General features: G+C 37.2%; 1 protein-coding gene and 1 long non-coding RNA gene across 9 annotated transcripts in view; one reads left to right on the top strand and one right to left on the bottom strand.

Annotated features, from left to right (window-relative positions):
- LOC131492009 (uncharacterized) overlaps positions 1–25829 on the top strand; it is a 48742-nt gene that overhangs the window by 7483 nt on the left and 15430 nt on the right. For 2 of the 5 annotated variants that reach the window (XR_009251775.1, XR_009251774.1), the window contains exons 1-4: positions 5220–5493; positions 20404–20595; positions 24129–24217; positions 25475–25660. This is a non-coding gene — a long non-coding RNA (uncharacterized LOC131492009). Of the gene's footprint in view, positions 1–5219; positions 5494–20403; positions 20596–24128; positions 24218–25474; positions 25661–25829 lie in introns of those variants that run through there. The other 3 variants (XR_009251773.1, XR_009251772.1, XR_009251771.1) reach the window with 2 other exon arrangements.
- KIF27 (kinesin family member 27) overlaps positions 11537–25829 on the bottom strand; it is a 93184-nt gene continuing 78891 nt past the window's right edge. For 3 of the 4 annotated variants that reach the window (XM_058695579.1, XM_058695578.1, XM_058695580.1), the window contains exons 15-18: positions 22901–23107; positions 21342–21540; positions 17908–18072; positions 11537–13269 (exon numbers count right to left, since the gene is read on the bottom strand). In XM_058695579.1, coding sequence (XP_058551562.1) covers positions 12785–13269; positions 17908–18072; positions 21342–21540; positions 22901–23107 — 1056 coding nt within the window. In that variant the 3' untranslated portion in view covers positions 11537–12784. The remainder of the gene's footprint in view (positions 13270–17907; positions 18073–21341; positions 21541–22900; positions 23108–25829) is intronic. The other variant, XM_058695581.1, reaches the window with a different exon arrangement.

Genomic DNA, 25829 nt, shown 5'->3' with positions numbered 1-25829 from the left:
ACTTAATGGGTTTGTTTGTAGTTCTCTTCTGGTATTTTGTACATCATTTGTCTATGTCTAAAGGATCTGGAGCAGCAAAAGTAGATCAGTCCAAATTGCTGTATAAATTGGACAGAATAAATGTGGTAGGCTTTCCATACTTTGGATTCTTTGGTGTGGGCCCGTTGTGGTCTGAGCTGTCTTCCTGTCCTCATTCCCAGCCATCCCCCATACCCAGCACTAATTCAGCCATTCAACAGATACTTATTTGGGGTCCCCAATGTACTAGCATGCAGTTCCTTGAGTATGTGATGTTGTCTCCCACTTAGCCTTTGCAAAGTGGTTTCCTGATCTAAAATGATATTACTCTCCTTCCTATACCTTCTAAAAGCCAACTTTTCCATTAAGATACAAGGAGCACCTTCTTGCAGCCACTCTGGAAAACAGTATGGAGGTTCCTCAAAAAACTAAAAATAGAACTACCCTACGACCCAGCAATTGCACTACGAGGCATTTATCCACGGGATACAGGTGTGCTGTTTCGAAGGGACACAGGCACCCCCCCATGTTTATAGCAGCACTATCAACAATAGCCAAAGTATGGAAAGAGCCCAAATGTCCATCGATGGATGAATGGATAAAGATGATGTGGTATATATATACAATGGAGTATTACTCAGCAATCAAAAAGAATGAAATCTTGCCATTTGCAACTATGTGGATGGAACTGGAGGGTAGTATGCTAAGTAAAATTAGTCAGAGAAAGACAAAAATCATATGACTTCACTCATATGAAGTCTTTAAGAGACAAAACAGATGAACATAAGGGAAGGGAAACAAAAATAATATAAAAACAGAGAGAAGGACAAAATAAGAGACTCTTAGATATGGAGAACAAACTGAGGGTTACTGGAGGGGTTGTGGGAGGGGGGATGGGCTAAATGGGTAAGGGGCATTAAGGAATCTACTCCTGAAATCATTGTTGCACTATATACTAACTAATTTGGATGTAAATTTTAAAAAATAAAAAATAAAGTTAAAAAAAAAGATACAAGAGGCACCTTCTTGGGGTAGCCTTCCCTTACCCCTAAAAGTTAAAAGCCATTCCTCTATACTCTCATAGTACCCTCTATATTTTTATCAGAGCCATTATATTCTCCTTTATATTGTGAGCCCCATTAAAGCAGGAACTTGGCCTGTTTTACTCACTCGTATGTCACTACAATGCCAGGCTCATTGTGTACATTCAAACGGTCAAAATGTTATTGTCTGCCCTTCCTCAACATACCATATGCTCTTTGGTGGATGGGTCTGTGATTTATTCACCTTTTTTTTTTTCCCTTTAGCATTTAGCACTTAGCAGAAGACCTAGCCCATAGAAATTTGTTGAATAAATTAGCTTTTTCTGCATTATCATTAATCTTTAAAATATACACACTGAGGACTATATAGAAATATCCTCATGATACAGAGAGATGGGGTGCTGAAGATTATTCCTTTTGTGTTTTACTTAAATAGGAAAAGTACATGTGAAAGACCTAAGACTGGAGATTACATATGCCAAATTACCTAGCTGTGCTCTATGATCTTACCACCCTTAACCCAGATGAACAAAATAGAAATAATTCTTGGAGGAAGAATTTTAAAATAACCAGCTAAAAATTTATCAACAGAAGCAACAACAGGTTGGGATTTCTGCTCATTTAGTCAGTTTGTATGGGTAAACATTACCTAAATCTCTTGATTTGTGGTATGGTGTATTTCTAACAATCAATGGAAACCAAATTATCAATATACAAAAATCAGTTGTATTCCTATACGTTAGCAATGAACAATCTGAAAAGGAAATAAAGAAAATAAGCCCAGGGCGCCTGGGTGGCTCAGTCGGTTGGGCATCCAACTTCAGCTCAGGTCATTATCTCATAGTCCATGAGTTAGAGCCCTGTGTCAGGCTCTGCGTGACAGCTCAGAGCCTGGAGTCTGCTTCTGATTCTGTGTCTCCCTCTTTCTCTGCCCCTCCCTCAATTGTGCTCTGTTTCTCTCTCTCTGTCTCTGAAAAATCAATACATGTTAAAAAAAATTTTTTTTAATTAAAAAAAGGAAAATAAGTCCAGGGGTGCCTGGGTGGATCAGTTGGTTAAGCTCAGGTCATGATCTCGTGGTTTGTGGGTTCAAGTCTCACATCAGGCTCTGTGCTGACAGCTCAGAGCCTGGAGCCTGCTTCTGATTCTGTGTCTCCCTCTCTCTCTGCCCCTCCCCCCACCCCCATCTCTCTCTCAAAAATAAACATTTAAAAATTATTTTAAAAAAAGAAAACAAGTCCATGTATGGTAGCATCAAAAACAATAAAACATTAAGGATCAGATTACCCAAAGAAGCATAAGACTTTACACTAAAAACTACAAAACATAGTTGAAAGAAAACAAGATCTAAATAAATGGAAAGATAGCCCATGTCCATGGATTGGAAGACATAATACTGTTAAGATGATAGTACTCACCAAATGGAGCTAAAGATTCAATGCAATTCCTATCAAAATTCCAACAGGCTTTTTTTTTTTTTTTTTTTTTTTGCAGCAATGCATAAGCTGTTCCAAAATTCATATGGAAACTCAAGGGACCCGCAGATAGCCAAAACAACATTGAAAAATAACAAAGCTGGTGGACTGACACTTCCCAACTTCAGAATTTACTACAAAGCTACAGTAATCAATATAGTGTGGTACTAGCAGAAGGAAAGACATAAGCCAATGGAAAAGAACCAAGGGTCCAAAAACAAATCCAAACATCTGTGATCAATTTTCAACAAAAGTGCCAAGATAGTTCAGTAAGGGAGAAACAGTTTTTTTCAACAAATGGTGCTGGGACAACTGTATGTCCACATGCAAAAGAATAAAGTTGGATCCCTATCTCACATCATACAACAAAAATTAATTCAAAATGTACCCAAGATATAAATGTAAGAGCTAAAACTATAAAACTCTTAGAAGAAAACATACATGTAAATCTGTATGATCTTCAAGTAGGCAAAGGTTTCTTATCTATGACAACTAAAGCACAAATAACCAAAGGAAAAAATATAAATTGGATTTCATCAAAAGTAAAAACTTTGTAATACAAAGGCAACTATCAAGAAAGTGAAGACAACCCACAGAATGGAAGAAAATATCTGCAAATCATAAATCTGATAAGAGACTTATATCTAGAATATATAAAAAACTCTTACAACTCAACATTGAGGAGACAAATAGTTTTAAATGGGCAAAGGTTTGAGTAGACATTTCTCCAAAGAAGATATGCAAATGGCCAATAAACACTTGAAAAAATACTCAGTGTCATTAGTCATTAGGGAAATGTGACTTAAAGCCACAGTGAGATACTACTTCACATCTGTTATGATGGCCATAGTAATAATAATAATAAAAAGAGACAGACAATAATGTTGATGAGCTGACCCTCATACACTGCTGGTGGGAATGTAAAATGATACAGCTGCTGTCAAAAACTGTTTGACAGTGTCTCCAAAAGTTAAACAGAATTACCACGTGACCTGGCAATTTCACTCTTAGGCATATACCCAAGAGAATTGAAAACATATTCACACAAAAACTTGTACACAGATGTTCATAGCGTGGTTATTCCTAATAGCCCCAAAGTGGAAATAACCCAAATGTCCATCAGCTCATGAATGGATAAACAAACTATGGTATAACCATACAATGGATTGCTATTCAGCTGTAAAAAGAAGTGAAATACTGTTATATGCTGCCTGAGTGAATCTTGAAAACATTATCCAAGAAGGCAAATGCTAAAGGATACATACTATATGATATTGATATGAAATGTCAAGAATAGGCAATTCCAAAGAGACAGACAGTAGACTGATAGTTGCCAGGGGATGAGGGAAAGGGGAAATTAGGAATGATTGCTAATAGGGAAAGATTTTCTTTTGTGGGGGTGGGGGGATGAAAATGTTCTGGAATTAGTATGATTGCACAGCATACTAGGTATACTAAAAACTACTGAATTGTGCACATTAAGATGATAAATTTTATGTGAATTATATATCAATTTGAATTTTTTTAAGTGAAATGTGATCCTAAACTTGGAAAAAAATGATAAGCAATTGTGATCAAAGCAGTAGATATAGAGCAGTTTTCTATTTATGGAAGGGCAAAATGGCCCTGAAAAATTAGTGCTCTTGCCCTCTCATAAAAACTGGTTGGATGTGGGGGCGCCTGGATAGCTCAGTTGGTTAAGCATCTGGCTCTTCATACCCACCCAGGTCATGATCTCACGGTTGGTAAGATAGAGCCTTTCGTGGGGCTCTGTACTGACAGCGTGGAGCCTGCTTGCGATTCTCTCTCTCCCACTTTCTCTGCCCCTCCCTCATTTGAGCTATCTCAGAACAATAAGTAAACTTAAAAAAAAAAAAAAAACCAGTTGGATATGATTTCTGTGTTCAGATACAGTTTTTGATGCTTGCTGCTTTTGAGCATGTGTACCTTTGGTCAATTGAAAAGCACTTTTTATGTCTGTGAATTTACAGCTTTATGTGTGTGCCTGGCTCAGAAGCATATTTCCTTCTAAAAAAAACCTCCTTGGAGCACCTGGATGGCTCAGTAAGTTGGGCATCGTTAGTTGGGCGTTCGCTCTTGATTTTGGCTCAGGTCATGATGTCATGGTTCATGTGATCAGACCCCACCATCAGACTCCATGCTGCTGCTTGGGATTCTCCCTCTTCCTCTTTGTCCCTCCCCCCATGTTCTCTTTCTCTCAAAATAAATGGACATTTAAAAAAATAAAATTAAAAAATCTCCTTGATTCTCTATTCCTTACACTGCTTTATCTTCTCCATAGTACTTATCATTGGAATGTAAGTTCCCTGACAGGGCTAGAGTTTCAGCTCTGTCCTCAACAATAATAGGTTAGTTAGTAGAAAGCAGTAAGCAGGAAAAATGCTTTATTTATAAAATAAATACTATGGAAAATTTCAATCTGTAGTATATAGATGCCCTTTTTGTGATGTTTTCAGAATACAAGTAACTTCCGTTACTGGTTCACCCTTTGGAAGAGGCACAGATCCTTCCCCACATAAGAGCGAAATCCCAGGACGCTGGCCCTGGTTCTAAGGGGTGTTTTGGTTTGCTGTGGCCTGGTCAATTAAACTCACACAATCAATTCCTTATACCTACTTCCCCTTCTCCTGGGAGATAGTAAACTTTGTAATAAACCTTACTGAGAAGACCTCAGTACCATTGAAGGTAACTCTTCCAGGGAAAGTGTACATTAGTATTCTTCCCTTCTGATTTATTTGTTCACAATCCACTAGAATACTTCTGACTGTAAGTTCCATTACTCTTCAAGTCTTGGCTTGTTCTTTGATTACTTGGCTGTGCAGGTCTTGGGTGCTCTGATCTAAAAAGAAACAAAATATTCTGTAACACTGGCAGATACTTGCAAACTGAGGGGAAGGAGCTTCCCTCAAAATGCATATGAAGGAGAGACCACCATGGTAATGTCAGATTTAATTCTAATCTGCTTCTTGTATATAGTAGCCAAGAGCATCAAATGCCAAACAAAGACTAACTTTGCTGTTAATTTGATCACATACTTATACATGTACCCAAAATTAACTTACTGTTTTAGTTTCCTTGAGGGGAAAATTTGAGTTTAAAACATCTTTGTGACTACCAAATGGAAAACATTCTTCTCAGTTTTAAGAAGTTACTTTCTGCCAGATTTCATTAATAACTCACAAATGTAATTGCTACTTAATAAATAAGGAACAAATAGGCAAAAAAAAAAAAACTGGTGGTTAAAAACCCAGTAAAAACATACTCTTTCATTCATAACTCAAATTGTCATGAAGCACTTCTTATGCTTATAAAACAGACTCAGCCAAGTCTTTAAAATATTTTCTTGGGAGAATAGATTTCACATGAAACTTTTCCAGAGAACACCATTGTTTCGACTGTTGCTAACAAATGTAACTAAAACTCTGATAATTTGTTTAAAAATATTTTAGAATATATGTATAAGATGAGCAACCATATTTGTGCTAAAATGTCCCACTTTGACCGCCAATTCTATGGAAAACCTACTTATAATTCCATCATAAACATATATGATGCTTTAGTTTTCAAAGTGCTTTCACGTATTTGATAAAGTAACAGACTATGTGCCTTATGGTAAAATTAGCAATTTCCCTCCCAATTAATTTAATTACTTTGAGTTGCATTTGATAAGATTTTGATTTAAAACACAAGGGAGTGATTCATAAATTGCTTTTTTTTTTTTTTTAAGAGAAGGCTGGTGTTTCAGAAAAATATTTAATGCACTCCATTCAGATGTTAACCTGAGTCATTCTGGTCATGTTGTGGTTGTATTTTACAATCGGTGACACCTGGTACTAGTTGGGAAAATGTCCAGTGAAACAGATAGGCTTAGCTCCAGGCTTCAGATGGAACAATTCAGACGCTGCCCAACCCCCAGTTTGATGGGGATTTCAAAAGGAGATCAGCCTCTCCGTATATAAATATGTTACACTGTTTGCATTCTTCCCATCTAGAAAAATCATGCTAGAGAGTAAAATAAACAAACAAAAAACTTTGACCATTTTAATACATATCATTTATTACATAAATCAGCCAAATTCATGGTGGACAGTGAAATGCCACTGCAGACCACAAACAAAAATGAATAACATCAATTCAGCCTCTCAGGCAGGCCAATAGCTGCCGGTTTGTAATCATGAATGGAAGTCTTTTATCCAGAGGTTTTTCAGTAGAAATATTCAAGGATATTTTAGCAGAGAGAAAAATTAAGCAAAATGGTTACGTGTTGTATAAAGATAAATCCTGGCAATTTTGCCTACAGTGTTTGTTTTGGCATGCTATTCATGGCTCTTCAATGGTAAAATCGCTTAAGTTTTATTTTCTTTGGTTTATGTCTTGGCTGTTGGAATCTATCCAAAACTGTTTTTTGTAATTCTCTATTGAATAGCTCCACAATTTCCATCCTATCAAGGATGGCTTCTTTTCATATAATCCTGAATTTTAGCAATCATAGGAAAAGGAACTGGTATAAAAACTGGGATGTATATTTTCAACTGACAAATTCAATACTAACTGAGAGTATTCTTCAGGGTTTAGAGATAGCCGAAGATTGAAGTTAAGCTTTAGTGTTGTTGCCAGAGAAATAAAATATATTCTCTCAAAATATTTTTTAAAACTCTTTTCTGGTCTACAGAATGCTTTAAAATAAACCTTTTTACCTAGATATCAGAGCTATTTGAATCCTAGAACATTATGGGAAATGAGGGTTAAGTAAGCCATAATTGTCCTATAATTTGTTGTTGATAATTAGGAAAGAGGGGGGAGGGTCTAAAAAGTGGTTCTTTTAAAAGACTTTCGGATCAAATAAATTCTAACAATATTTACTACTTTGCATTTAAAAAATGATACCTCCCTTTGTATATACTGTAATAAGCTTGAAAACACATTAATACAGTATACAAATATTGTTTTAAAATACATTTTTGTTCTACTTGAATCACACAAGTATTAACTAATAAATGGAGTTTTAAATTTCCAACAATCATAAGTATGAAACATTTTTTTTAAGTTTTTTTAAACATTTATTTATTTTTGAGAGACAGATACAGACAGAGCATGAGCAGGGGAGGAACAGAGAGAGAGGGAGACACAGAATACAAAGCAGGCTCCAGGCTCTGAGCTGTCAGCACAGAGCCTGGCGGGGCTCAAACTCATGAACTGCGAGATCATGAGCTGAGCCGAAATCGAGTCGGACCCTTAACCGACTGAGCCACCTAGGCACCCCTGAAACATTTTAAAAAATATTTATTTTTCTACTCTTCTGTTGTGAATGAACTTGTTCCTTGGGCATATAAGGATCTTGCTCAGTATTAACAGCCTGTGAGATTGTTGTACTTTTCTTTTAAAGTACTATAGAGGGGACACCTGGGTGGCTCAGTTAAGTGTCTGACTCTTGATTTTGGCTCAGGTCATGATTTCATGGTTCATGGGATTGAGCCCTGTGACAGGCTCTGCGCTCACAGCGTGGAGCCTGCTTGGGATTCTCTCTCTCCTTCTGCCCCTCTCCTGCTTGCTCTTGCTCTCTCTCAAAATAAATAAACATAAAAAAAATAATAAAGTACTGTAGATAAAACTCAGTAGAAGTGTGTATCACAATTTACCAGTAGAACATAATAGCTAAGTCTAAGTCAATACATTTAGACTCAATCATATTACACTGCTAGCATTTCACATAGGGGCTTTTCTCTTGACTCATTATGGAAATTCCTAGGGAAAAAAATATTAAAAGGGACAAAGAACTATGGAAAATATCAAAAGTCAGTATTATAACATCAAGTTTTTTTTTTTTTTTAAGTTTATTTTGAAAGAGAAAGCATGTGTGAACAGGGGAGGGGCAGAGAGAGAAGGAGAGAATCCCAAGCAGGTTTCTCACCACCAGCACAGAGCACAGCCTGAGTGGGGCTTGAATTCATGAACCATGAGATCATGACCTGACCTGAAATCAAGAGTCAGATGCTTAACTGACTGAGCCACCCAGACGTCCCAACATCAAGTTTTTCTGAGCTTTCTTTTGATAATTTCTCATGTTCTAATTACCTCCATGTTGGGGTATTGTTGGGGTCAACACAAAGGTCATGATAAAAATCAAACACCATGTATGCACTGCATTCCAAGAGCAAGGAACGCAGGCAGTCCCTCCTGGTGCCAATGACAAAGGGGTGCATTGTTTGTAGAGTATTTAAAACATTGAAACTTATGAAAAGTCAGCTTGCTTTTAATTGTCAGCATCGAGATAAACAATGACAGTGATAAAATATTCCTCCCCATTGGGCAGTTGCCCCTACTGCCCTTTGAAAACACTACTGCCCATACGAGCTCAAAAGTATTACATATCCAATGCACTTGAGGTGTTTATTGTGGAAGGATCCATTCCCACATTTCTTTTCAAAAAAGATTTTTTTAAATTTATTCATTTTTGAGAGAGACAGACAGAGCACGAACAGGGGAGGGCAAAGAGAAAGGGAGACAGAATCCCAAGCAGGCTCAAGGCTCTGAACTGTCAGCACAGAGCCAGACACAGGGCTCAAACCCATGAACGGTGAAATCATGACCTGAGCTGAAGTCAGCTGCTTAACAGACTGAGCCACCCAGGTGCCCCCACCTTTGTCTTCAATTTTTGAAAATATAAGTGTTGAAGAATGTGTTAGTACTAATGAAGGGAGCCTTTGGCCTGTTATAAATTTAAATGGAAAATATACATAATTAATATTTTTTAATATTCCAGTGAAGTTGAGAGAAGAATGGTACACAAGCAGACACTGAACTTTCAGATATTGATGCACCAGTGTTTTAAGAGTCACATGTACCTAAGGGAATAAATGAAAGAGCAAAACGGGTCATTCTTGCATTTGATGCATGAGAATTTAGGTTGACTATAGAATCAAAACTCCCACTAAGGATGTGACTCCCTAGCAATTCATTCTAAGACTTACTATAAGACCTCTATTAACTTCTTTCATATAAGACACCTATTCTTTTTTTTTTTAAGTTCTTATTTATTTATTGTGAGAGAGAGAGAGTGCAAGCAGGAGAGGGGCAGAGAGAGAGGGGAGTGGAGAGAGAGAATCCCAAGCAGGCTCCACACTGCCAGCACAGAGCCCGAAGTGGGACTCAAACTCACAGGCTGGTAAAATAGCTACTCTTAAATAAGCATTTACCACATTATTGACCTGAACTAATACAAATAAGCCAACGACTAATGGCAATAAAGTCCACACTACTGAAGATCATTTGTATTTTTGCTGACTCTTCGGGCAAAGTCCATAAAGATATGAAGAACAGAGGGACCAAAAATCAAAACAAAAACATCACAACCAAAAAACCCATTAGCAAAAGAAAACAAATATTAAAGCACAAAATCACCTTCATTGATATTCTCGCCACCCAGAATTCCCATACTTATACGATTCTCCAACTCTGTTACCTGTAACACTCTGATGTTACAGAAGGAACTAGTACTTTACAGAGGCAAATATGTTGCCTTCCAAATGCTCTAAGTGGAGAAAAACCTGTAATGAACAAAAAAAGAAAACCACACACATATTTTATATACACTCTAAAAGGCAAATACAGTGACAAAATTGTTAGACTAAGGAAAGCATATGACTGAGTAAAATTTATTAGTAGCATTTGTTAAAAAATAAGTTTACTTGCCTTGGGGGAAGTGTCATAATTCTTCTTTCCTTTGTGAGGGCACTAAGCTAGAATGACATGGAAGTTCACTTCCAGAACATATTTATTGTTCAGGACATTACTTATAGGTATGTGTTTGTGTAGGTACATGAAATCTATTATAGCATATAGATATATGTTTAACCAAAAGGAAGAAAAATTGTACCTTTCTTATTTAGAAGTCAGTTCACATTTGCATTATCAAATCTAATCACTGTTGGTTTGATATAAATTTTTTTGCTTTGTTAGTGAGTTAGCTTTTAGAAAATACTTTTATGTTTCCACAGGCAAAACAAGTATATGTCAATTTCTTAGGGAAGCAAGATTCCAGAGTTAGAATATATTCTTATATGAATAATTTCTAAATCATTACTTAATTTATAAGGAATTTACAATTAGGACCTTAATTAATAACTATGCATTCATTAATAAATATATCATTGTTGTGCTTTGTTAAGGCACTGGTCTTTGCCATTATGTGTGTGTGTGTGTGTGTGTATATGCTATATATTGAGTATATATCCTACAAACTAAAGGCAAAAAGACGAAACTAGCTTAAAACCAGAATCTGACTTGAAATAGTCTCTGCTTAAAATATATTTTCCAAGTTAGTTTGTAAATTCCTTGTCTAAAGTTATTTCTCATTGGGCCAATATCGGACATTGTGGTAAGTCCATTCCCAGGTAAGTCCACAGCAGTCTATTTAACCTACATTTTTTTTAATGTTTGTTTTTGAGAGAGAGAGCAAATGAGGGAGAGCAGACAGAGGGGACGCCAGAGGATCTGAAGCAGGCTCTGCACATTCAGAACAGAGCCTGATATGAGGCTTGAACTCACAAGCCATGAGACCATGATCTGAGCCAAAATCAGATGCTTAACCAACAGAGCCACCCAAACACCCCTATTTAATCTACAATTTAAATGAATTTCAGTACCATGCTTAAGAGATACACAAACTATTCACTGATTTAGAAGTTTGTTTTGTTTTGGTTTTCTTCTCCTCTAGGAACTGGTTTTTAGCAATGAGAACAAGGAACCCTACTCCCCAAGGCCTAGAAACCAGAAAAACAAAACCATAAGTGTTTGAGCACAAAGGGACAGTTTGGGTCTTAGGTAAGAATGGGTAGACAACAGAGGAAAGGACAAAAGAAAAATATTAGTAGCAGCATCCCATAAGAAAAACTGGAGTCAGCAAGGAAGTGGGTGACTCTAATTGAGTAGACATCCATAAGTCAGGGTGGTTTTACTACTGCCCAACCCAAACAGTAATTAGTTTAAGAAAAAATTTTATTTTACAAGTGAAAATGTGGAAAAGTAGCACAAATGACAACAGCAGCAACAAAAAGTAACAAAATACCTCTGGTCATTATAATGGGATGTTTTCGTGATTAAAAAGTATGATGAACAAGTACAAACCGTTTGTTGGGCCAATCAGTGTTCAGTTCTTAATTCCAAACTGAAGTTTAGATTATATAGTAAGATTTAGACTAAAAAAAATCATGAAGAAAAGTTTTCATTTACATATTTACAGTCCCAATGCAGTCTGGCCTGCCTGTGTGCATGACCTGACCTAGCAGGCCGTAGAAAAAAATCTCCCAGTAAGCCCAACAGATCATTAGCTATAGAGCCTCTGGTTAGACGTCAAGTTTATAGTCATACTCCCTGTGACCAGGTATCTTTGCCTTGAAATGCTGGAATGCTTTATTGTTATTCTATTATTGCTTCCCTGTGGCAAGGAACTGCATTCTTTCCCCCAAATCTAGTAGCCTAATGAGATATATGTTGAATAGACAGGGTGGGAGAGAGACGAAGACTTACATTCCATAATCTTAGCAAACCAACAATATGACATTCTGAAAACAATCTCAGAAAAAGCAGAGAACCATGTTTAAAAAGTCAAGACTGATCACCTAACCTCTGTGGACACTGAGGACCATAAATTAACTTTAACCATAAACCTAATCAGTTACCTTCATCCACAGACTGCATTTTGGCACAGATTTTCAGCTATGCCAAAACATATGCAGCAGGAGACTCCCCTGCTCATACAAGCAATATTTAACTGCATCTCTCCAAAATAACAAACACTTATTTATATTTGAGAATGATAATAATATGAACTTGTAAGATATAATTAATGTATTAAAACATACTTTTATATGGCAATATACATTTGATGGATATTTTAGTTTATAATCCTACTTTTATGTTTTGTTCTTTATATATGCCTGGAAAGAAATTTTAAGCAAAGTTATAAGGGGAAATATTTAAATATTCCATTATTTGATACTATGGGAAAACGTGTTCATTTCATTATTATGGAAATATCTGCAAGTCATTAAAACTCCCCAAATATACCACAGAAGATACACACATCTATAGTATATAAAATGATTCCTTCCTTCCCTTCTTCCTTTATCCTGAGGGAAGAACTAGTGAGCATAAGCTTTAATTTCTAACAGGTTAGAAAAAGGAATCTTACACCTCTACTAAATTGAAAATTGTATTATCAAATGCCTATGTTTTAAAGTCACTCGGCTTCCTAGCTACTTCAATGGAATCAGGAGTCATAGATCCAACCCCAACTCCAAGACTGGAACGCCGTAGTGATAGTTCCAAGGCAGAAATCTGACGTAACTCTTTACGACATAACTTTACAGACGTGACACCATGAAGCTGTCCTGCGTTTCCCACTGGCTGGATTTGGGGTGATGGTCGACTGTGAGATTTTATGAAATGATACTCGTCTAGTTCTTTTTTATCCTCATTGTTTAGCAAATGCCCACTAGTGGGTGCTAAAGAGCTACAGATTGGAGGTAATTCCGGGGCCTCTTCCCAGAGCTTCTGAGGATTCAGTTGTGTTCTTAAACTGCTTGTTGAACTGTCTAATTCTCTTTCTCTTCCACTTAACTTCATACTTTCAGTTCTGGATGCCCATTTTAATTCTTCTGCAACCATGACTGCTTCTTCAGGGTTCAGGACTCCATCTCCAGCATCACGATCTTAAAAATAACCCAAAAAGCAAAAAAAAAAAAAAAAAAAAAAATTAGAGCTTTCCTCAAAAACAGGAATTTTAATGATATCCTATTATCACTCAATATAAATGATGTCTTTCAGATTAAATAACAATTTTTTAAAATCTTTATTTATTTTTGAGAGAGAGACAGAGTGTGAGCAGGGGAGGAGCAGAAAGAGAGGGAGACACAGAATCCAAAGCAGGCTCCAGGCTCTGAGCTGTCAGCACAGAGCCCGACACGGGGCTCAAACTCGTCAAACTGCGAGATCATGACCTGAGCCGAAGTCAGATGCGCAGCCGACTGAGCCACCCAGGCGCCCTTTAAGTGACTTCTTTAGACAAACAGAAGTGTGAATACGAATTATTATTTCACTTATAGACATTTTGAATGTGAATAGCTGAGAACTTTTAATTCATGGAACAAAATTGAGAAACAGTCACCTACTGATTTTGTTTCTCCTTGGAAACACAGGAGTACTTTGGGCCTCTCTGGTGCCCTTCCATGCCTGCCCTCCACTGGGCTTGCCACTGTGAACCACAGTCCAAACCTTGGCTAAGTGAAGCCAGCATTGGAGAATACTGGCTCTATGTCTGGGGAATCTTTGGGGACATGGCATCACGTGTGTGAAAATCTAATCTTGGTTAGAAGTCCCAGCATGATGGCAGGGTTATGCTCTCTCAGGGTATTCTGGGGATCCACCATCAAAATGGAGGTGACAGCGTATCTCCTCAGTGGGGATACCCTGCTGGAATGACTGACAGGAGTGAGTGAAGAGATCAAAGCTAGAGGTCTTCAAATCAAAGAACTATCTAATATCAAAGATAAAAATTTACTTAAAAGAAGTCCATATAGGCCCTAGACCTAATATGATGAAAAATGCCAACTCTAACATACACTGGCACGTGATTAGTACTTTTTGTCCTATGAATACCAAGTATAAAAACAGAAGTTGCACACTGGCAGCTTCCAAGCCAAATCTGGCCCACAGACGTGCTTTATTTAGCCTATGAAACAACATGTGACCCCAACATTTTATTTTTCCTTACTGTGTGTATTTTATTTATTTTTGTTTTGTTTCTTTTGGGGGGGGGGTTGTTTTTGTTTTGATAATTATTTTTTCTTTTTAACCCCAACATTTTCAATTGGAAAGTTACATATAAAAATATAGATTTCTGGGGCACCTGGGTAGCTTAGTCGGTTGAGCATCTGACTCTTGATTTTGGCTCAGGTCATGATCTCATGGGCATGATCCTGCATCAGGTTCTGCACTGTGTGTGGAGCCTGCTTAGGAGTCTCTCTCTCCCCCTCTCTCCCTGCCCTTCCCCCGCGTGCTTTCTCTCTCTCAAAATAAATAAACTTAAATAAAGAGACTACTATCAAAAACCAATGAACTGAATACCAAGCCAGCTATGTATTAAGGATACTGAGTACTAAATGTATAATACTTTTTAGGGAATTCAGAATTTGATATATTTAAATCGCTGTATTTATAATTCAAACAAACCTTGTTTAATGTCATTATATTAGAGCAGCATTTTGAGATAGGATATATACAGTACAAGCTATATCTCAAATAGGATTCCAACTGTAACTTTTTTGACATTTGTATGGGGACAATATTGAAAAGAATTATGCTAACTGTTAATGGTTGTGGGTAGAATTATGGGTGATTTTTTTTGGCTTTGTCTCTATATTTTCAAATTTTTCTACAATAACTATATTACTTTTTAGAGCTAAAAAAATAAAAGTATTTAAGATGTTTCTAGGGGCGCCCGGGTGGGTCAGTCGGTTGAACATCTGACTTCAGCTCAGGTCATGATCTCATGGTTTGTGGGTTCGAGCCGCACATCGGGCTCTGTGCTGATAGCTCAGAGCCTAGAGCTTTCGGATTCTGTGTCTCCCTCTCTCTCTGCCCCTCCCCCACTCACGCTCTGTCTCCCTCTGTCTCAAAAATAAACATTAAAAAAAATTTTTTTAAAAGGTGTTTCTAGGTGGGACAGCAGGTTAGCTGAACTAATATCTTCAACATTACTATCAAGACTAGCCTTTTCAGGGCATCTGGGTGGCTCAGTCTATGGAGCATATGACTCTTGATCTCAGGGTCGTGAGTTTCAGGCCCACATTGGGAGTAGAATTTACTTTAAAACGGATAAACAAATAAAAAAGGCTAGACTTCCCAAGTAAGTTGGTCAGACAGGTGTCATCACTTTATATATTTTCAAGATTATTTAACTTTTTCAAAGTTTTTTGCATTTGTCTCATTGAAGAGCAGGACGAGGATCCAGGACAAGGATTAAACCTCTATACCACCATACCACACTGGCATTTTAAGAGATGTCTAGTTGACTCAGTAATACAAACATGGGACACTGAAACACTAAATATCTAATTTCAGATATCTCGAGTTCGAAAGTGGATTTTTTTAAAGCTAATATGGCCTTATGCTGATTGTTCTGTTTGCTACTTAATACCTGTTTCCATTTCAAATTTTTATAAGTCATGTTTCAAGTACAAGGTTCAGCTATATACTGCAGGCAGAATTTCAAGTAAATGTTTTAATTATATCAGTACCTCTCCATTACTACCTTGAAAATAAAAAAAATGTAGTCTCTCTGGCAGGATCTGCATGTTTGTATCACATTTCTATCTACAACAACTTTTATCCTAGAATATTGAACCAGGAGTCATAAGACAAAAGACCTTAGGCCATGTTCTAATTACTGTTGTGTTTGTAAGTTACTTGACCTAAGTTTCAATTCTCTTCTCTAAAAATGGGATTAGCAGACACTGGCCTACGTTGAGTTTAAGGGTTGAATGAAATACTCATGAAAATGTCTATAAATTATAAATATCATAAATATAATGTAGCAGTAGAACTACCTAATATATTACTGTTTTAAACTTTAAAGCTATGTTAATTCTGCTTACATTATATATTCAGCATGTATCTTTTCATTATGCATATATATAATTTTTCACTGGTCTCTTTACAATCTTGTTGTACCCATCTTTAAGTGGTCTTCTTTATAGATACAAAATAGGCCTGTGTTCCTAAAAGGCTGTAAAGTCAACTTTGCATGAGCCATACTTGACTTATTAGAATACTTTCTCTATAGGAAGGCTAATTCTTTTACGAAATGTAAAATATATTATTTTAGAAATACGGATTCTTCTCTCATTGGCAGACTTGAGGAGGGTATATTTTAATCATGGCACTTTCTACTTTTGCAAGATTTTATATCATTTCATATCATTTCATTTAGGAAGGTGCTACTTCTACATAACTACATACAATTAGGCAAGAAAGCATCTTTGTCTCAACAGTGAGTTTTATTATATTTTTGAATTTCAAGAGGTCATGGTGAAAAAGACCTGACTGATCTTAGAAATATACACAATATACCTTTACTTGTAGTATTCACTATTTATTTTACATTTTTGTAATAATCAGAACACTTAATTTATGATAATATAGGAAACAACAGCTATCTTAGATTATAGGGTTATTTTAAGTAAGGGGATACAAAAGCCCATGGCACATGACAGCCAATAAATATGTGACATTTCCTTCACACATCTACATTTGTTTCTTCGTTCACTTCCCCTGTGATTCTGTGGCATCCACAGATTAGACAATTTAAAATTTTTAATTCAGTATGTTAACATACAGTGTTGTTAGTTCTAAATGTACAATACAGTGATTCAACAATTCTATATACTGCTATGTTAAGTGTACTCTTAATCCCCTTTACCTATGTTACCCATCCTTCCACCCATCTCCCCTGTGGTAACGACCAGTTTGTTCTCTATAGCTAAGAGTCTGTTTTTCTGGTTTGTCTCTTTTTCAAACATTTGTTTTGTTTCTTAAATTCCACATATAAGTGAGATCATATGGTATTTGTCTTTCTCTGACTTTTTTCACTTAGCATTATACCCTCTAGATCTATCCATGTCCTTGCAAATGGCAAGATTCCATTCCATTCTTTTTTATGGAATATTTTATGAATATTCCATGGTATATATGTATGTGTATATATGTATATATACATACATACATATACACCATGGTACACATGGTGTACATACATATATACCATGATATATATGTACTGGACACTTGGGTTGAGTCCATAATTTGGCTATTGTAAATAATGCTGCAAAAAACATGAGGGTGCACATATCTTTTTGAATTAGTATTTTCAAACTTTTGGGTAAATACCCAGTAGTGGAATTACTCGATCATATAGTAATTTTGTTTTTAATGTGAGGAAACTCCCTACTATTGAGGAAGTCCACAGTGGCTGCACCAGTTTGCATTCCCACCAGCAGTGCATGAGGGTTCCTTCTCCACATCCTCGCCAATACTTGCTGTTCCTTGTGTTGTTGATTTGAACATTACATATAGTTCCTGACAGGTGTGAGGTGGTATCACCTTGTGGTTTTGATTCGCATTTTCCTGATGATCAGGACTAGACGACTATTTTTGTTTACCGAGACCAATACAAGTTAAATATCGAATTCTAAATAACCACATCAATTGGAAAAGGCTAAACTCCAAGTCAGTCACCAAATACGAGATACACCAAATACTGTCAGCGTGACAAGTAACACTAAAGGTCTTACGTTCAGATGGTACTTGTTGCCGCCGAACTGTTTCCCCTACCAATTCCTTAAGTTTCTTCTTAAGATCTCTGCTAGTTTTCTTATAGAAATAAAGGTCTTTTTCCAGCTGCTGGATTTTATCTTCATATGTTTTGAAAGTTTCCATAATGCCTTCCCCCTCTTGCTCTATGAAATAGAAATTTACACTTCAAATCAGTTTAAAATAAATGGCTGAAAATTATGTTCTAACATAGTCTCCAGACTATACTTAATGAGTCAGAAGTATGTTACCTGTATCTGGTACCTGAAAGGATTTGTTTGCAGCTGCAACTTGGATTCTTCTAGCCTTAGTCACCTTCTCCACCCTATCCCCTATCAATTATCACATTTTCACAATTCATAACTGCTTTTTGAGTAGCACTCACTAGATTTATCCTTAGAACAGCATAAATAAGGTGTTTTCCATTAAAAGTTCATGTTTGGAACCTGTCCATCAGTTGCATCACTTAAAGTTCCTATCAGGAACTGTGGATGTATGGAAAGTCATAGGCTCAAGAAATCTACAGCCAAGCCTCTACCTCTAAAAAAAAACTCCAAAAACCTGTCAAAAGAGGCTACGGAAAGATTAAATAACAAAAGCAAATACCCATACAAAAAGACCGGAAAATAGCATAAGTTGTAGTTTATGCTACAATATAGCTTAAAGCTTCTAATTAATATTTATGAATGTCTAATAAACTGTCGCTATTGGGTATGTTTTAGAATCAGTAAAACCTAGTTATTGACCCTCTGAAAATAAATACTTTCCGACCTACTTTTTCCTATTGGTAAATTTACAAAATGGTCCTACTGTTTGTAATGATCCTTTGTTGTAACTGGCTGTTTTGAAAAATGTGATCTAAGTATATTGGATATTTTAAATTAACTCATTATCTTGTATTTAAAAGTACTTTAGGGGCACCTGGGTGGCTCAATTGGTTAAGCATCTGACTCTTCAGCTCAGGTCATGATTTCACAGTTCATGGTATCGAGCCCCGTGTCAGGCTCTGATTCTCTTTCCCTCTCTCTGCTCCTACCCTGCTCACTCGTGCTCTCTCTCTCTCTCTCTCTCTCTCTCTCTTCTCTTTCCCTCTCTCTGCTCCTACCCTGCTCACTCGTGCTCTCTCTCTCTCTCTCTCTCTCTCTCTCTCTCTCTCTCAATCTCTCAAAAATAAATAAATAAACTTTAAAAAATACTTTAAATTAGGGGTTCCTGGCTAGCTCAGTGTAGTGTGCAACTCTTGATTTTGGGGTTGTGAGTTTAAGCCCCATGTTCGATATAGAGATTAGTTTAAAAAAATCTTTAAAAAAAATCTTTAAAAAATACTTGAAATTAGGGGTGCCTGGGTGGCTCAGTCGGTTAAGCGGCCGACTTCGGCTCAGGTCATGATCTCGCGGTCCGTAAGTTCGAGCCCTCCGTTGGGCTCTGTGCTGACAGCTCAGAGCCTAGAGCCTGTTTCAGATTCTGTGTCTCCCTCTCTCTGACCCTCCCGTTCATGCTCTGTCTCTCCCTGTCTCCAAAAAAAAAAAAAAAAAGTTAAAAAAAAATACTTGAAATTAATAACACCATAAATCAGAATCCTCATAAAGAATACATCTGGGCATCTGGGTGGCTCAGCCAGTTAAGCGTCAAACTCCTGATTTTGGCTCAGGTCATGATCTCACAGTTCATAAGACTGAGCCCCGCACTGGGCTCTGTGCTGACAGTGTGGAGCCTACTTGGGATTCTGTCGCTCCCTCTCTCTCTGGCCCCTCCCCTTTGTGTGTGTGCATGTGTTCTCTCTCTCTCTCTCTCTCTCTCTCTCTCAGAATAATTAGGTATTTAAAAATATTATATATGTCAACTTAATTTTACATACCATATTTAGTTGAAATTAGAAAATTCATAAATTATTAACATTTTGTTATGAAAAACTTATCCCAGCTATAGAAATGAATGATTTTTAAAATGTTCTTATTTGGCTATAGCATGAGCTTTTGTGGTCCAATGCATGTCACTTGAAAAATACATTAAAAATTCTAATAAGGGGTGCTTGGATGGCTCAGTCAGTTGAGCGTCCAACACTTGATTTTGGCCCAGGTCATGATCCCAGGGTCATGGGATCAAGCCCTGTGTCAGGCTCCATGCTGGGGGTGGAGCCTGCTTAGGATTCTTACTCCCTCTGCCCCTCTCCTCCACTCTCATGTTCTCTCTCTCTCTCTCTCTAAAACAAAAACAAAAACAAAGAAAACCCCCACAAATCTATTAAAATATCACTTTATAGAGACTTAAGACAGAACTAAAATAAGGTAAGGAGAGCTGTTTGAATGAAGTGATGTATAGGATCCTGTCAAGGAAATCCTGTCATCAGACAACCACTTGCTAATTAACTGGCTATAAAATTAACTTAGAGGCACAGTGCTTCAACACTCAAATTTATATATTTCCCAATTTTCTGCTTGCTCATGTTGTTTCTCCATTGTTTAACCCATTTCCAGCTATAGATTCACAAGAATCAAGACTAAGCAGCTAAGCAGCCTGGATTGAAGCATTACTAGCATCGCCAGGCAGCGCTTCTGTTGCCATAGCAACTACGTACTGGCCAAATGGCAGGTAACATGAGGACCAACTGCTATGACTGCTCTTTCCACACCAGAGTTGACGGCTGAACTACTGTGCACTGATTAACAGTATGTGTCCACTGATGGTAGACTAATTTTGACCTAAGAAATAATCTTAATGCATAAAACTTACAACTAACTGAGTACTGTGACAAATATAACTAGAAATCTGACAAAGCCTATCGCTTTAATTTTCTGGAGGGAAAGTAATTTAAATATCAAGGTACTATATCCTTTGGCGACAGAAACTTTTCAACTGTGTACCACAAAGCTAGAAGTCATCCCACATTTGTACATAGAAAATAGACCAACAACAGGGCACCCAGGTGGCTCAGTAGGTTAAGCATCTGACTCTTGATTCGGCTTAGGTCATGATCTCAGGGTTCATGAGATCGAGCCCTGCGTCAGGCTCTGTGCTGGTAGTGTGGAGCCTGCTTGGGATTCTCTCTCCGTCTCTCTCTGCCCCTCCCCCATTCATGCTTGCTGTCTCTCAAGATAAATAAACAAAAAAAAAAATAGACCAACAACAAACTGGGGGGGGGGGTTCTTGTGTGTAGCACTAGGGACAGGCAGAGGGATGGCATTTCAAGCATGAATAGCCCTACATCACAGTCAACTATCCCCACGTGTGGTAACCCAACTATTCCCTACGTGTGGTAAACATGCAAAGCACAAAAACAAGTACAAGTAGTAACTATTTATTCATGTTTGACTTTTCATGTTGGGAGTTTTCATTAATCAAATTCTGTCCTATCTTCCTTTCCTAGCCCCTCTGACACATCATTTTGCCACAACTGACCAGAAGGGGCAGGTACCTTTAACATGATGTAACAGCAGCTGCAGTTTTTGCTCATGTTCCTTTTGCTGGAGAGTCAGTCTCCGGTCGCACTGCAATTTCAGATGTTCCAGTGCAGATTCCAACTCACGAACCATATTATCCCGTTCCAGAATCTTCATTTTAACTTCTTCATTCTCTAACTGTAGTTTCCGTTCAGTTTCTCGCAAAATGACCACCTAGCAAAGAAATTTTTTGACCTTTTAACTTTGTCTTAAATAGCCTAATATAATAAGCTACTTCTCTCAGGCTACCTAAAGAACTCCCTTAGTCCCCATGGAATAACTAAGCGAATGCTTTGTAACATACCCACAAAATAACCCAATAGCCTTTTGAGTTTGTTGGGATTCTGAACTGGTTACAAGCTTCATTTTAAATATAATGTGGCTCTATCACCCCCTCCATCATCTCTTAGACATGGTCTCTGCAGTTTATATTTACAATCCTATAACTATTTCTCCAGTCTAAGAAGATAACAGGAACCTAAAGACTCTTGTAACATCCAGGTAATTCCCAGTTTTAACTCCAAAATGGATGTTATAAATAAGTAACAGACTTTTCTGAAACTGTAAATACAGAGTTCAGTCTCAGACTGTGCATTTAGTCCAATGGGTTCTTCTCTGCACTGCTGTGAAGTGAAGATACTTCACAGAACTCACTAATGTAATGACCTTCTGTCTAGAAATAAATACTCAGGTTCCCAGGGTCAGAAAACCCACTGACCTTAACCTGGGTGCTTTGGGTTAAGAACCTGTGCTCTAACCCGTGAGTTCTCTGTATCAGAGCCTCAGACAGCACCACACCATTTTTCTGCCCTTCATACATGTGGTAATAAGGATGCACTCTGATCAATGATAGTAGCTTACTACTGACAGTCATTATTCAAGAAGACGGCTGTGTATAACATTTCCATTAATTTTTTCATCTTTATTTCACTTGTCTAACAGAACTAGAATTTTATTTTAAAACTCCAGTGTTTTATTTTTCATTAATTGTCTGATATTCCTTTACACTGAATATACCTTCCAGAGAAAAGAGTTATCTGTTTAACACTTCATAATATATACCTTAAGAGAAGACATCATTCAGGTTAATGCTAAAATCTACTATTATCTTCATTTCAGTTCACAGGTCTGATGATAATGTACAGGTACAACCCTCCGCCCCCCCCCGCCAGCAACGAAGGAAAGGGAACCCAAAGTTGGAGGGCCCTTGATTTTTCATGAATGCTGAGCAGCAACAAGCAAATCTAGAAAATATCCAAGAAATAGTAACTGAGGAATAGAACTTGAATTCTTCGGTTTTTAAAACTATTACAAAAAGCCCTTCTTTCAAAAGGCCCTTCCAACTTCAAGAACCTCCCGAAGTTGGACATGCACAAAACTTTCAGATGATTACACTCAGTACTGGGAATGGGAAATCATACTTCAATGGTATTTATGCCATCAAATTTTTAGGCCTTTCAATTTCTTAAATGTGAGACATATAAGCATCCTGACCCACCCTTCTATAAGAAAATCCTGTCCCTCAGGAACAAACCTTATTGAAATATCTGAAAAGAATAGCTCTAATCTCAATGGGACTCAGGCAAATTAGTTTTTCCAAGACATTTGCTTCACTACAAGAGAGGTTTTGGAATGAAGCTCTGAGCGAGTTCTGGCGACTCCGGATACTTTCATTCTTGTATTCAATTGCAGCTTCCAAAGCTTCAATCCCTTCTTCAAGTTGAAAAAGAACATGTTCTTCCTAGATATAATAGAAATCACCCATTTTAAATGTAATACTACAACTTGGACTTGGTCATACACTAAGATCTCAACTATGCTATCGGAGTCTAACAAACATTACCATTTGTCTACTAAATTTTAATAATGTTTATTGAGTGCCTGCAATGCTACACAATATATGTGTATACACACATATATAAAACATAGAATCATTGAATGCTTGCAATAAACTTTGTGTAGTAAAATGGAAGAGGCAAAAGCTAGGTGAGTTATGAAACGTCCCAAGGTCATACGGCAAATGCCAATAACCAGGAAATACACTTGAACAAAGCCTCAGCCTCCAGGACCAGCACTATTGCCAGGTGTCCCCTTCCACAGCTCCTAAAGGGTATATTATGTGTCCGAGAGATCTGGATACTCCCTAGTATCCCTTCAAAGATCTATCGAAATAACAGACTGCCAGGAGGGAAAGAAGAAATAGATTAAGAATAAATTATTAAGGACTAGTCATCAGAAGAGAATCTCTTAGGGAGAAAAGATTATGGCATAAAAAAAAAAGTAGTGAGAATTTAAGGACATGAAACATTTCATAAAATTCCTATGAGATGTCATTACGGGGCAAACAAATGCATTAAAAATGGTGGTGGTACAACTTTTTTCATATGCTAGAGATTTCCTTCGTAGGGAAAAAAAAAACCCACAACAAACCTGATGAATCCCTGTCAGTTCTTTGGACTATCCAAACACATAATATTTGGGGGTGTCCAAATTTCTGGCAAGAAATTATTTCAAACTTGGTGAGACGTGGATAAATATTTCTGTATACCTGTATGTGTGGTGGAGGGTTACCACAACTTTGAGTTCCTTGAAGGCAGACCATCTTGTCCATACTCAAGTCCTTACTGCCTGGCACAGTACCTATCATACAGTTTAAACTCAGTAAGTATCTGCTGAATGAGTTAATGAGGAAAAAGGAGAAAAAAATATTTTCATATGTCTGATTATGTGATCGAAATATTTCTTTCCACTCCTTCCCCCAGCATTTCAAGAGAAAATAAGGTTAATATTTCTGATCTACCTAAAGAATAGACTGACTTTCAGAACTCCTTTTCTGGAATCCAGGGAAAAGGTATGTAATAACTCATTCCAGTGGGAGGTTGAGTAATACTTACTAAAAAAAATTTTTATAAAATATCTCCTGAAAGAGCTATTTTGTTTCTCTGTGCAATCACTAACCATCAAGGATTTGATGATTTGATAATCACTCCATCAGGAAGAAAATAACATTCACCTTTTTAAGAAAAACAAACTTAAGTCCTGAAAGGTACATTGGTGAATGGATAAGAGGAACCAGAAAATAAAAGTGGACTATCCAAAGAACATATTTAACTTTTGAATGCATACTATGATATTTTCCAAAAACAAATGTGGCAAGAGTTTACCTTTATATATGTCTGAGAACAATTTGGCCCAAATTTAGTTTCTATAGTTTGCATCTAAGTTAGGGAAGTACTGAGATAATATAAGGCAGTATGAATACAGAACCCTGAGGATGGCCCAATCCAGTGAGGCTGCAGTGTATAAATATTCGTGATTCCCTTGAACCCAGCAATAGGTGTGGGTTGGCAAGATGAATGGCAATGGGAAACTGTTCCAGGATGAAAAATGGCCTGGAGGCAGATGACAGATTATCAAGAGTTGACTAATGTTTTATCACAGAGCACTGCTTTTTCACACATGCACCAGGGATCTTGTTAAAATGCAGATTTCTGATTCAGCAGGTCTGGGTGTGGCCCAAGGCTCTGCATTTCTAACAGGCTCCCAGGTGAGGCTGCTGCAGATCCAGAGAGCACACTGAGAGCAACAAGCACCTAAAGCAGGGGGTCTCCAAACAGCTTAGATCACACATCCCTATCAGCGGAAAACCAAAACCAAAAACAAACACACATAAAGTAAACACTTGTAAGCACTGTATATACGTATATTTCTCCGTAAGTTATATGCATGCAGTTTAGTGATAAAACATGAAATTGAAAGTACACGTGAAATAAACATAATAGTTCTTATATTTTCTCCTATGCCCCTCTCACTGAGCAACTGCTGTGAATTATTAGAAAAATGGAGCTGAAGTATTTTTTTTAATTTGTTTACGGAATTTACCCACAGAACAAAGTATTTGTATTAAATTGTTGCAGAATCTGTACTAGTTTAATCTAAAATCTTTCTATCACTTCCCATTATGAAAACGGTTTTAATCTATTGTGGCAAGAGAAAATAATTCTAAGCTAGTTTAAAGACATCGAAACAGCCAACTATTGCACCTAGATTTTACTGATGTCTTGTGTCACATCACAATCTCATGTTCCTGATCACCTGCTATTGGCAGATCTGTTTGGTAATGTTAATCTTGGCATTAAGACAGTAGTGAGAGCAGAGCCCACTTGAGACTGACACTAAGAAGAACCAACCTTGTGGAAGAAGGCTGCACGGAAGCTCCCATAGCTGATGGAACCCCACGAATTGTAGGAGGCTCATCATTCCCTCAAACCAATCCAGACTGGCTGCTACACAGGTATTATGCATGGTGCTGTGTTTTCCACACAAAACCCTAAATAATGTTTTTTAGTTACAGAATTCTATATTAAATAGAAATGTAAATGTTTCTTGATAGTGACAATGGAACTTCTACCCCTTCTGCAAAAATAATTTGCTCGTTCCCTTCTCCATGCCTTATTTATGGT

The sequence above is a fragment of the Neofelis nebulosa genome, chromosome 12 (genome assembly GCF_028018385.1).
Source record: "Neofelis nebulosa isolate mNeoNeb1 chromosome 12, mNeoNeb1.pri, whole genome shotgun sequence".
NCBI classification, from domain to species: domain Eukaryota; kingdom Metazoa; phylum Chordata; class Mammalia; order Carnivora; family Felidae; genus Neofelis; species Neofelis nebulosa.
This window is presented reverse-complemented; position numbering and strand designations above follow the sequence as displayed.